The sequence below is a fragment of the Malaclemys terrapin genome, chromosome 8 (assembly GCF_027887155.1).
Source record: "Malaclemys terrapin pileata isolate rMalTer1 chromosome 8, rMalTer1.hap1, whole genome shotgun sequence".
Classification (NCBI taxonomy): domain Eukaryota; kingdom Metazoa; phylum Chordata; order Testudines; family Emydidae; genus Malaclemys; species Malaclemys terrapin.
This window is the reverse complement of record NC_071512.1, coordinates 1,101,785-1,114,259: the sequence shown is the minus strand read 5'-3', so window position 1 is coordinate 1,114,259 and position 12,475 is coordinate 1,101,785. Positions and strand designations below refer to the sequence as shown.

At 51.1% G+C, this 12,475-nt stretch overlaps 1 protein-coding gene across 6 annotated transcripts in view; it reads right to left on the bottom strand.

The window, feature by feature from the left end:
- UIMC1 (ubiquitin interaction motif containing 1) overlaps positions 1-12,475 on the bottom strand; it is a 62,852-nt gene that overhangs the window by 7,689 nt on the left and 42,688 nt on the right. For all 6 annotated transcript variants that reach the window (XM_054037733.1, XM_054037734.1, XM_054037729.1 and 3 more), the window contains 2 exons: positions 11,330-11,409; positions 1,526-1,694 (listed from right to left, as the gene is read on the bottom strand). In XM_054037733.1, coding sequence (XP_053893708.1) covers positions 1,526-1,694; positions 11,330-11,409 — 249 coding nt within the window. The remainder of the gene's footprint in view (positions 1-1,525; positions 1,695-11,329; positions 11,410-12,475) is intronic.

Genomic DNA, 12,475 nt, shown 5'->3' with positions numbered 1-12,475 from the left:
AGGCTTGGACCCTCCACCCTGGGTCTGAGCCCTGAGTTAGTGCGACTTGTGTGGAGGTGGAAGGCGGGTTAGGCAAGAGCCTGAGTGTGAACCCTGGGCGTACACTAAGGGTACGTCTACACTGGAATAAAAGCCCTGTGGCATGGCCACAGCTGGCCCAGGTCAGCTGACTCGAGCTTGCAGGGCTTGGGCTGCAGGGCTAAACATTGATGGATGGACGTTGGGGCTGAGGCTGGAGCCCAGGCTCTGGGACCTCCCCCGACAGGGTTCCAGAGCTTGGGCTCTAGTCTGCTGGGAAGCAGCAGCTCTGACAAAGAATTGGGAGTCGTGATGGCTAATCAGACGGACATGAGCTCCCAGTGTGACACGGTGGCCAAAAGACCTAATGCGATCCTGGGATCTCGAGTAGGAGCAGAGAGGTGGTTTTCCCTCTGTATTCAGCACTGGTGCAACCCTGTGCCCAGTTCTGGCGCCCACTGTTCAAGAAGGATGTTGGTAAATTGGGGAGGGGTCAGAGAAGAGCCACGAAAATGACTGAAGGATTAGAAACCTGCCTTGTAGTGACAGACTTGAGGAGCTCCATCTATTTAACTTAAAGAGAGAGTTGCGGGGTGAGTTGATTCCAGTCTATCAATAACTACATGGGGAACAAATACTTAATAATGGGCCCTTCTGTCCCACAGAGAAAGGTCTGACCCGATCCAGTGGCTGGAAGCTGAAGCCAGATGAATTCAGACTGGAAATAAGACAAAAAAAATTGACAGTGAGGGAAACTAACCACTGGAACAACTTACCAGGGTGGTGGCGGATTCCCCATCCCTGGCAATTGTTAACTCCAGATTGGCTGTTTGTCTAACAGCTCTGCCCTAGAGATTATTGTGGGGCAGGTCTCTGGGCTGTGCCACGCAGGAGGTCAGACTAGATGATCACAATGGTCTGGCCTGGCCTTGGGATCTATGAATATTCCCTCTCACCAAGTCAATCCATTCTGCACAGCACTTGGCGCCACAGCTCACCATGTGTTGGACACTCTCAGTGCAGGCTGTGTGCTCCATGCTGTGCCACACACACACAACCCTGGCTGAGACTGCGTGCTGAAGGGCTCCCTCCTTCTCTCTGCTCCGTGGGCCTGGGATTGTCCTAGCTGAGGTGCGTGGTATGGTCCTAGAGGAGTCCTGCATTGTGGGCCTGCAGGAGACGGCCAGGGCTGGAACCTGGAGCGATGGTCACGTGGACTGCTAAGTAACACACTGACTACAAGGAAATTCTAAGACTTGACAGTGCAATGAGTGCTGGAAAGCCACCGGGCTCAGCGCGCTCTCCGGGGCAGGTGGAACCAGGCAGAGGGGAGGAGGTCTCTCACACACCTCTCAGCGGGCCTCAGCAAGAGAGTGTTTGCTACACTCTCTGTAGCCAAGAGTCGGAGGGGTGCTGAGACCCCCAGCACACAAGGCTGCTGGGGCAGGAGAGGGAAATCACACGCACACTCACAGGACCCAGGCACGAGACCAAGTGCTTAGCAGACCTGGAACGCCTTCGTTTGCATCCTGTCCCCCAATGCCGTTACAGCACATGGCGTGCAGCTCAATCTCGGTGGCTGGAAACCCTCGATCACACAGCGGGCACGACACACTGTCATCAGCTGACGGGCTGCATTCAGAGACGGTGTTCCCAGCTTCTTCATCTCCACCCGCCTGAGGAAGGGGACAAGAAATCAGCCGAACAGCTCTTGCTGTTTCATTCTTCATGCCTACCCTAGAGCGCCTGGCTGTCTTGTAGCTACTTACCCTCCCGCAGCTGCTGCATTGCTCAGACACATTCATTCCCACAGTACAAGTCAGATCTAGTAACTGCACTGACTAGCTCACTGCATGAGCGAACACCACCGCACTACTATCAAATGCTTGTTCCAAAGCCAACCTGTCCTGCCGAATCACCACGAGGCGTCCCTGGACAGCCAGCCATTCCACTGAAGGCAAGGATCCCCTGTGCTGCCGCTACGCATCGCTGGGTAAAATGTAAAGCATCCCTAACTGAGCCCCCAAGAATGCCAGGAAGCAAACCCCACAAAACACATGAAAAACTCATGCGGCAAAGCAAGAGTTCAACACATGACATGGGCTCATCAGTCCCTAGCCATGGCCCAGCACAGCACAAGCCGCACGTCTGGGACCCTGCTGAAGGGAGGCTCCCACCCTCCCAGTGGGTGAGCTCAGAGTGTTAGTCTGTATCCGCAAAGAGAACAGGTGTACTTGTGGCACCTTAGAGACTAACAAATTTATTAGAGCATAAGCTTTCGTGGGCTACAGCCCACGTGGGCTGTAGCCCACGAAAGCTTATGCTCTAATAAATTTGTTAGTCTCTAAGGTGCCACAAGTACTCCTGTTCTTTTTACAAAAATGTCATAATTTGCTAGATATGATCATCTTGTTTATATGTTTGTATCACCTTTGTATTATGAGGTATAGATATGTCTGTATTTCAAACTTGTGCTATGCTTCTGGGTGACACCCCCAGACAGTTTGGCATCAGCACTGATGGCCCATTAAGGACCATCAGCTAATACAACTGACCCATTGAGAGAAGGCAGATACTCCTTGTGACTCAGCAAGACATGCAGGGACTTGCCTACGCAGAACTCTAAGGCTTCCAAGCCATGTGCTGGGTAGCTTGTGGTCGGAACAAAGGAAGCACAGGCCACATGGCAAGAGACTATAAAAGGCAGCATCATCATCTCCATTTTGTCTTCAATCCTGCTTCTGACCTCTGGAGGGACCTTGCTACAAACTGAAGCTCTGAACAAAGGACTGAATGACCCATCCCAGCTGGGGATGTTCCAGAGACTTGATTTGAACCTGCAGTTTATTCCATCGCTGCTACAAGCCTGAACCAAGAACTTCGCCATTACTGTATGTACAGTAACTCCTCGCTTAACGTTGTAGTTACGTTCCTGAAAAATGCGACTTTAAGCAAAACGATGTTAAGCAAATCCAATTTTCCCATAAGATTAATGTAAATGGGGGGGTTAGGTTCCAGGGACATTTTTTTCACTAGACAAAAGACTATATTTTTTATTTTTATATATATATATATATATATATATATATATATATATATATATACACACACACACACACACACACATATACACAGAGAGTAATAAGTTTTAAACAAACAATTTAATACTGCACACAGCAATGCTGATTGTGAAGCTTGGTTGAGGTGGTGAAGTCAGAGGGTGGGATATTTCCAGGGGGTGCCTAATCACTAAATGAGAAACTATTACTCGGCTGAATCCTCAAGGGTTAACACATTGTTGTTAATGTAGCCTCACACTCTACAAGGCAGCATGAATGGAGGGAGGGGAGACAGCATGGCAGAGAGAGACACACACCGTGTGTGTGAGAGAGATGCACATTGCCCCTTTAAGTACGCTGACCTCACCCTAAGTACATTGCCTTTTTAAGTAGATCAGCAAGTTGAGACAGCAGCTGCTGCCAGCAAGCTCCCTCCATCCTGAGCCCTGTCGTATTGTCGTTCCCTCCCCCCCTCCGCTCTATGGAGATGGGGTAAGTGGGGGGCAGGAGCAGGGGGGACACCCTGACATTGCCCCCCTCAGCCCCCCGCACAGCAAGCAGGCGTCTCAGGGAGCAGCTCCAAGGCAGAGGGCAGGAGCAGCACATGGCAGTGGGGGGAGGGACAGCTGAACTGCCAGCAATTGCTAGTCTGCTGGGCGGCTGCCACACAGGGAACTTAGGGGAGTGGGGAGCTGATGGGGGGAGCTGATGGGGGGCTGCCGGTCCACCCTGGTTCCAAGCCCCCACCAGCTAGCTGCAACGGGCTGCTCTTCCTGCAAGCAATGGACAAAGCAGGCAGCTGCCAAAGGACGTTATCAGGGAGCATTGCACAACTTTAAACAAGCCTGTTCTCTAATTGCTCAGCAACGCAACAACGAAACGTTAACCAGGACGACTTTAAGTGAGGAGATACTGCAATTGATTCCTTTAACCAATTTTAACTCTCACCTTTCTTTTTATGAATAAACCTTTAGATTTTAGATACCAAAGGATTGGCAACAGAGTGATTTCGGGGTAAGATCTAAGTTATATATCGATCTGGGTGTGTGGCTGGTCCTTTGGGATCAGAAGAACCTATTATTTGATGAGACTGGTTGTAACGAACCACTCATCTCTTACTCCAGTGTTTTTGGTGATGATATAAGAACTGGAATGACTGCGGAAACTGCCTTTACATTTTCTTGTTAGCCAGTGTGGTGAAACGAGAGTTTACTTTTGTGGCTGCTTTGGTATATCTTATAAAAGAACCACCACCAGTTCTGGGTTGTGTTTGCCCTGTTTCTCGGCAGTGCGTCCTCAGTTTGGCATTCTCGGTTATGACCCACTAAGGCACGACACAGTGGCGTAGTCGGCAGGATCCACAGAACCAGGTCAATTAAGCTTTGGGTCAGAACCTCACACTACTAACATTTGATATTGAGAGTTTGAAAAGTTAAAGATCAGTGACCACGAGTCAGATGGCATCAGCAGAAGCAATGAAACTGCAAGCCCTGAGAGAGAGCCGGTGTCTTGAACATGAACAGAAAATTGCTGAAATAAAGAAAAAAGCCGCTCAAAGAGAGAGAGAAGCTGCAGAGAGAGTGAAAGAAGCCCGTGCAAGGCACATGGAACGGCGGGCTGCTGAGGAGAGGGTTGCCAGACTTAGGCTCCAAGTCAAAAAGGCAATGGAAGAACAGCAGAAACTGTATCATCTTGAAAGTCCAGTTTTAACAATGTTGGTTTGTATGACTCTGAGCAGTTGTCTGTGTTTAACCCATCTTGCTATGACCAGGAAGAGGGTGTCTCTAACCTGGGGAAGGTGGAAAAGAGCGGTTTGTCTGTGAATGAAGTTCTAAATGTCTGTCTAGTATCTCAGCAGTGAATCTGGCATTAGATAAGGCTCAGGGAAATGTTTCTCTAGAGCAGATTAAAGTTGATGGTCAGGTTAATGCCCTAATTGAGGAAGAAAAGGGTAGATTTTTTGTGGGTGATGGATTGTTGGCTAATAAAGCTTGGGAAAGTAAGCCTGACACAGGTAAAAGTGATGTGCTTAAGTAGTTTAGTGTGATAAGCCACTGTTTGTGGAAAGCAACAGTTTATCTGTTGAAGGAAAAACTGTCTCGAATTGTTTGTCTGTTGCAAATAGCAGTGTGCCTCAGGAAGGAGAGTGAACCTCCAGTCTTTTGTCTGTGGAGGAGACAGAAGAAGCCTGTCAGCCTATGATGGTTGGAAATGTATCAGCTGATCCAGAGTTGGACCTGTATTTAACTAAAGCCCTGGAAGGGAATGTTCTTAAACTTGTGTCTGATAGGGATCATCCAGTTAATGTCATGAATAGCTCCCAGAGACCAAGCGATTCTGGTGCTTCTATTTTGCCTATTGCTAGTGTGTTGCTGTGTAAAGATATGACAGCCTTGTCCAATCAGGGTGATGATATAACCAGGGCATGAGGAAAGCATGAAGGTAATTTGACTGTGTTATCTACTGACAGTGTGGAAACTTGTAACAAGGAAGGAGAATGCTTCTAATCTTGTGACTATCAAGTCTAGCAGTTTACCTGAAAGGGGTTTTTGTAAAAATCCTCCTAATGGCCCAGTGGTGATTCTGGATTTAAGTGAAACCCAGAAAGAGTCTGTTGTTGCTCAGGGAAATGTTCCTTTACAGCAAGCCCTGGGTGAAAAGGGGAAGGGCAGAATTTCTGTGAAAAATGGATTGTTGCTTAGAAAGATTCCGGAAGAGAAAAATCTTCAGGGTAGTTTTTGCAAGCAGTTTGCTGCAACGGATGGGTGTGGAAGTGATTTGATTGAGTTAACTCAGGGTGAATCACTGTATAGAGAAAGCAACAGTTTGTTTTGGAGACTTGTTCCAGTTCCTAACTGCCAGTGTCTTTCTGAGATGTATAGCTCCACTGATTTTGCTTTAGAAAGACCCAGCGTGTATAGCTTTGAGAAGGTTTCAGATGGAGTGAAAACGGCAGTGAAACTCTCATCTCTAGACACTTCGGATATGTCTTGTAGTCTCTTAGTGGACTTGACACCTGATGCCATGTGGAAGCAGAGGTTGGTTATGGAAGGACCAAAGAACCTTGAGTCTAACATGTCAGTGAAAATGCACGGTATCTCTTTAAGACAGAGTCCAGCCTCGGAATTGGTAACAGTTAAGGATCTGAAAACTAGTAAACAAGCTAGTTTCTGTGTTGATGCAAATTACCTGACTGGGGGGAGGGGGGGAGAGTGAAAGACTTGTCCATAGTTGGTAGCAAAGAGGACACACGGAGCCAACCAATGGATTCTGTTAAGCAAAAGAGCTCCCTTTTGACCCTCTGGAAAAGGAAGAAAGGGGAAACGTTTCTCATGCTAATGAAAGGCGCAGGTTAACCCTAAAATACCCAAACCCCAGTGGTAGTGAGCCAAAGGCATGGCACGACACACACGATTGTAATGTACACCCACAATGAATCTTAATGCTAATGTTAACTCTGGTCACTCGTGTGTTGCTAATACCGAGAACTGTACAAATGTACAATGCGCCTAATCTTTGGGAAAACCCCTTAAACATGTTAAGAGTGATACATAGAAGCCCACTTTATGATAAAAGACCTTGGGATACTGATATTTCACAGTTCGTGCCTAGAACTAATCTTGAAACGGTACACAGAAGAAAAGACATTGCAGACCTAATGTCCTGTATAAGAAGGGAAACTGAGGCACACTACCATATTGCTTTCATGTCTAAATGCCAAGATTCCTACACTATAAAGAACATTAATATCTACATTGACCTGTTGTTAATTGGTTTCCAAACATTTGCCAGAGCTTGTATAAATAAATTAGCTATTTTCTTTAGCTCTTGGCAAGATCACATGAAACATACAGGAATTATGTGGCAAGAGCAGATCCAATCCACTATTGGTCTAACCAAGTTTTACCTTGGATTTGTAAAGGGATTCAACAATATTGTTAAACATGATTTTAATAAACCATTTTGGTTATACACTGCTACTTCTAATACTGGGTTAGAAGCTGTAATAATACAGAACCAAGAATGGGAAATTCCTATGATGCATTCAGTAATGCACCACTTCCTGCAACAATTTTGTGTCAGGGAGTTACTTTCGTGGCTGCTTTGGTATATCTTATAAAAGAACCACAACCAGTTTGGGGTTGTGTTTGCCCTATTTCTCAGCAGGGCGTCCTGACATTGACATTCTCAGTCATGACCCACCGAGGCACGTTTACACCGGGTTCCTCCAGTCTCCACTCCGGGTAATGGGGGTAGGGACAGAGGCAAAGGGGAAAGATAAAGGCGATAGGGTTGAAAATCTGTTACTAAAAGTTACCAATCCTGGCTTTTCTCTAGTACTCTGTGATCTAAAACGGTCAGACCGCCTGCGTGTCTGGCGTCACCTGCCCCCAGCCTCTGCATCTCAGCGCTAGCAACTCTCTGCAATGCAGACTGAGCCTTAACCTAGCAGAGCTTGGGAGAGGGGCAGTCTGACCACTGCTGCCGAAGAAAGCTCTACCGAGGCGGCCTCCCACAGAGGTTCCTGAACCTTTAAGAAAAGGACAGACCCTGCTTTCCACAGCCAGGGCCGCTCTGTGTAATTGTTAACTAGCTAGAAGGAACTTGCAGGAGCCGAATGCAGAGATGGCTGTAGCAGGGCTACAGTCAGCTGAGGAACTGATGTTACTTCCTTCTAACAGTGCAATTCCAGGAAAACCATAATTAGGGTCAGGCTGGCCGCTCAACCCCCGCTGCACGTTCTGTCGATGAGTAAGAATCTGCACTGCCAGGAGTGAGCCCACTCCTGCGCTTGCGTCACGAGCCCCACCCACATCAGTGTGCGGGAGAGTCTGCAGGCCTGGGCTGTATCTCACAAGGCACCTCAGGAACTGCCCTGGGATTGCTGGCCGACAGGCTCTCAGCACAGAACGCCTCGCAGGCAAACCCCACACAAAGCGCCTTTCCAAGCGAACGTTTCTCAGTTCTACTGGGGGTAGTTCAACGACTTCCCAGTTAGTGCACCGGCACTTCCACGCCGTTTTCCCTCTCCGGCTCCCCGCCTCGTTAGACTTTAGCGAGTCATGAGGACATGCCAATACAAAATCAGACATGCTGAATATGAAAGCTCAGATCAGATCGGTGTTACCCTAATCAGACGACACATGCAGATGTGAGGAGACAACAGCAGGCGCTGCTCCTTCTCATTTCCACTTGAAAAGCAATCGTAAAGATCACGTCTTTTGCAAATACCAGGTGTCCAAACACACCACTTACACTCTCGCTGTAAATAACTCATTTTAAATGTAAATACAACAGCGTATAACAAAAACTGTCAGGCGGCTCCCGAAACGGCTTGTGCAGCGCCTTACGAGAATGGCTTTTGGAACCGGTAACTGCACGCGGCCGAGCCAGGCCTGGTCTGCTCTCGGGTAGGAGAGTGCAGCCTGCAAGCAGCAGTGCCTGAGCACTAGGGTTACCATTCGTCCGGATTCCCCCGGACATGTCCGGCTTTTTCGAGTTAAAAATAGCGTCCGGGGGGAATTTGTCAATGTCCGGACTTCCCCTCCTCCCCCCCCATACAGAGCGTGCGCACGGCTTACAAAGCAGCCCGGGCTCCGACAGCCAGAGCCAGAGCCCTTCCTGCACTTCCCCCCTCCTCTCTCCTGAAACTTGACACCCCCCCTCCTCTCCCTCCTTCCCCCGCCCTCCCTGCATTCTCAGATCGCCAGGCTGTTCGCCGTCTGGAGCTCCGACTGTTTCCCCCCCCCCCCTGTCGAGCACGCTGCTCTGCAGCACAGTAAGGGGGCCGGGGGGCAGAGAAGCGGCAGGGAGGTTCTGGGGTGGGGGGGGGTAGTCAAGAGATAGGGAGCAGGGGGGAGGGTTGGATGGGTCAGGAGTTCGGGGGGGGCTGTCTGGGGGTTGGGGGTGTAAGGTTTTGGGCAGTCAGGGTACAGGTGGGGGGGTCTCAGGAGGGGGCAGTTAGGGGAAAAGGCACAGGGAGGCTTAGGTAGGGTGTGGGGTTCTGGAGGGCAGTTAGGAGCAGGGGTCCCAGGAGGGGGCAGTCAGGGGACAAGGAGCGGGGGGGGGGTCGGGAGTTCGGGGGGGGGCTTTCTGAGGGGGTGGATAAGGTTTTGGGCAGTCAGGGTACAGGTAGGAGGTAGGGTCCTGGGGGGCAGTTAGGGAGAGGGGTCTTAGGAAGGGGCAATTAGGGGATAAGGAACAGGGAGGCTTAGGTAGGGGGTGGGGTTCTGGAGGGCAGTTAGGAGCAGGGGTCCCAGGAGGGGGGGGGACAGGGAGCAGAGGGGTTTAGATGGGTCAGGAGTTCTGGGGGGGGGGCTGTTAGGGGGGGTGTGGATAAGGGTTGGGGCAGTCAGGGACAGGTAGGGGGTAGGGTCCTAGGGGGCCAGTTAGGATGTGGGGAAGGTCTCAGGAGGGGGCAGTCAGGGGACAAGAGGCAGGGAGGCTTAGGGAGGGGGTGGAGTCCTGGGGGGGCAGTCAGGGGAAAAGGAGTGGGGGGGAGGGTTGGGGGTTCTGAGGGGGCAGGAAGTGGAAGGGAGTGGAAGGGGCAGGGGCGGGGCCAGGACAGGACGGGGGCGGGGCTAGGGTGGGGCTCCTCTCGTCCTCTTTTTTGATTGTTGAAATATGGTAACCCTACTGAGCACCCACCCGGAAGTCTCAAGTTCCAGGGCAGGCTCCGGCCTGGGAGAAGGCTCTGGCTGTTGCTAACCCCCGAGCCAAGCAACAGGCATTTCTGCCTCTGGCCTAGAAGCTGAAAGCTCAAAGCCGACCCTGGCCTTGGGCCTACTGCCAGTGTTAGCGCTGCGGCGCAATGCCCATGCCCAGGAAGGTAAGTGCTCTAGTGCGAGGTGCTCTGTCACTGACATCGGAGCCACTAGCTGTCGACACGGAAGCAGGAGACTCCACGGGCACTATCTAAACATTGTAAGGGATGAGCCCAGTGTCCTGGCCATGATCCCGACTCTGCCAAAGGCTGCATGAGCACTGGCGTCCCGTGCACAGCGGTGGCTGCGCTATCTCACAGATGTGCCATGCTCTGAGGTGCGGCCGGACGAGAGGCCCAAGAGAACAGATTCTGGGCTGCTAAGAGCCCATGACAAAGACACGCTGTAGACTCCCTGAACTTGTTTCTCACTCATGTCCCCTGCCGGAGCACCACTTGGGACCCCTTTGGTTTTCCTCTGTAAATTAATACCCAAAGGAGCATTTCCAGAAGCAGGTCCAGAAGCCAGCTGTCACTGCTGAGATACCTGCCCAGGTGTGGCACCACAGCCAGGGGCAGACAGCACTTAGTTCCAGGGCTTTGGAGTGGAGCCCAGAGCAGCGGAGCTGCAAGTTTTTGCCTGGACCTGGAGCGGAGCCGGAGCGCAGCTCCAAAGCCCTGCTTAGTTCCACGATGAGGCCTCGAGAATGGCCTTGCCCTGGATTAATGTATTTCATTTTATAAAAGCCAAGGCTCTGTGCTGTCCCCAGGCGCTCTGCTCCACTCCTCTCTGGGCTCCACATGGGACCCAGGCTCTCTGGCTCAATCCAACCCAGCAAAATCAAACCTCCCCACTCAATCCCCTCCGAGAACACCAGGGGACAAGGTTCAGTAGATTCTTCAGAGTCCCAGCCTCACCCCTGAGATTACCAAAGTGAAGTTCAGTCATAGCAGGGAGTCACAGATACCCCTTGGCCCTGTCCCTCTCGCCTCAGGGCAAGCAACTGGCTCCCCTCCTGCAGCCCAACCATGGGGATTAGCAGCAACCACTTCAGCTGATCCAGGTGCTGCGAAGGGAGCTCCCGGCAGGCATGGGGCCAGTGGCTGGGATTGGGGAATCAGGGAGGGGTGTTAGGGCCCTAATGTCAGAGGTATACACCCTCCTCTGATCTTGGGGAACCCACTAGAGTTTGCTGGTGGAGCATGAGGATTTCCAGTTTGATAGAGGCCTGGAGCCTGGTCTACACTTAAACTAAAGTCAACATAGGCCGGCGCTCAAGGGGGTGAAAAGTGCCCCCCCCCCCCCCCCCGAGTGCTGTAGCTATGCCGGTCTAAGCTCCTGTCTAGACACAGCTAGGCTGATGGAAGGACGCTCCATGGACTTAGCTAGTGTTGCTCCTGGAGGTGGAGTTCCTACCGCAACAGAACACCCTCTGTCACTGCAGTCTAGTCACAGACCCGGAGCTGCACTGCTGGAACGCCCGCTAGCGTAAACATGGTCTGGAGCTGGGACGCTTCTCTGGCTTTTCCCCTTCAGGGACTCACTTACCTGCAGAGGTGCATCTTTGCTGGCTGAACGGAGCTCTTCTCTCTCTGGCTCAATAGCTTCCGATGGATTTGGCTGAGTCTCTGAAACAGAAGTCTGCCATGTCAGCGTGGGCTGCAGCTCCTAGAGCCTTCGCGATCGCCCGTCGCTTGACAGGGTTTTCACGGTTTCTAACCAGTTCTCACAGATGTGTAACCCCACAGCTGGATGACAGGTTACAAGTCACAGCACAGAGTGCAAGGACAAAGCTGCTGCAGCTTCACAGGAGTGAGACTAAAGGGGACCCACAGAGCATGTGCAGTGCGAGAATGGAGCTCTCCAACCCAGCAGAGAGAGTCCCAGAATTCCCTTTGTCACATGGGCACCCTCCTCTCCTGAGCCTCATCCACCATCCCATGTTTTCAATATCAACAAAAGCCACATCCAGCCAGCTGCAAGGAACCTCTCGGCCTCCCTGTTCCTCCTACAGATTTCAGAGTGAAAAGCCAGAATCAGGACATCAGTGCAGGACCAACGAGGAGAGGCGGGCCTGGAGAAAGCAAACGATTCAGTTCCAATCAAGTTTGCTAATGAAATGTGAGATGAAAATTCCTTTTACCTCGATCCAGCAGTGGTCAGTTTAGCGGGTCTAGTGAAGACCCGCCAAATCAACAGCAAATCACTCTCCAGTCGACCTCTGTACTCTAGGTAAGGCGACAGGAGAGTTTCTCCCGTCGACCCCCCGCGGTGAAGACCCCACGGTAACTCGACCTAAGATACATCGACTACGTAGCTGGAGTTGCATAGTATAGGTAGACTGACCGCAGTAGTGTAGACATAGCCTTAGAGACGCAGGGCTGGGAGGGACCTCCAGAGGTCACCTAACCTGCCCTCCGCACTGAGGCAGGACCAAGTAACCCTAGACCAGCCCTGACAGGGGTTTGCCCAACTGGTCCTTAAAAACCCCCAAGAACGGAGATTCCACAGCCTCCCTTGGGAGCCTGTTCCAGAGTTTAACTACCCTGAGAGTTAGACAGATTTTCCTAATATCCAACCTCAATTTCCCGGGCTACAGATGAAGCCCATTGCTTCTTGTCCTGCCTTCAGTGACGTGGAGGACAACTCACCCGTACCCTTTATAACAGCCCTTAATCGATTTGAAGACTTATC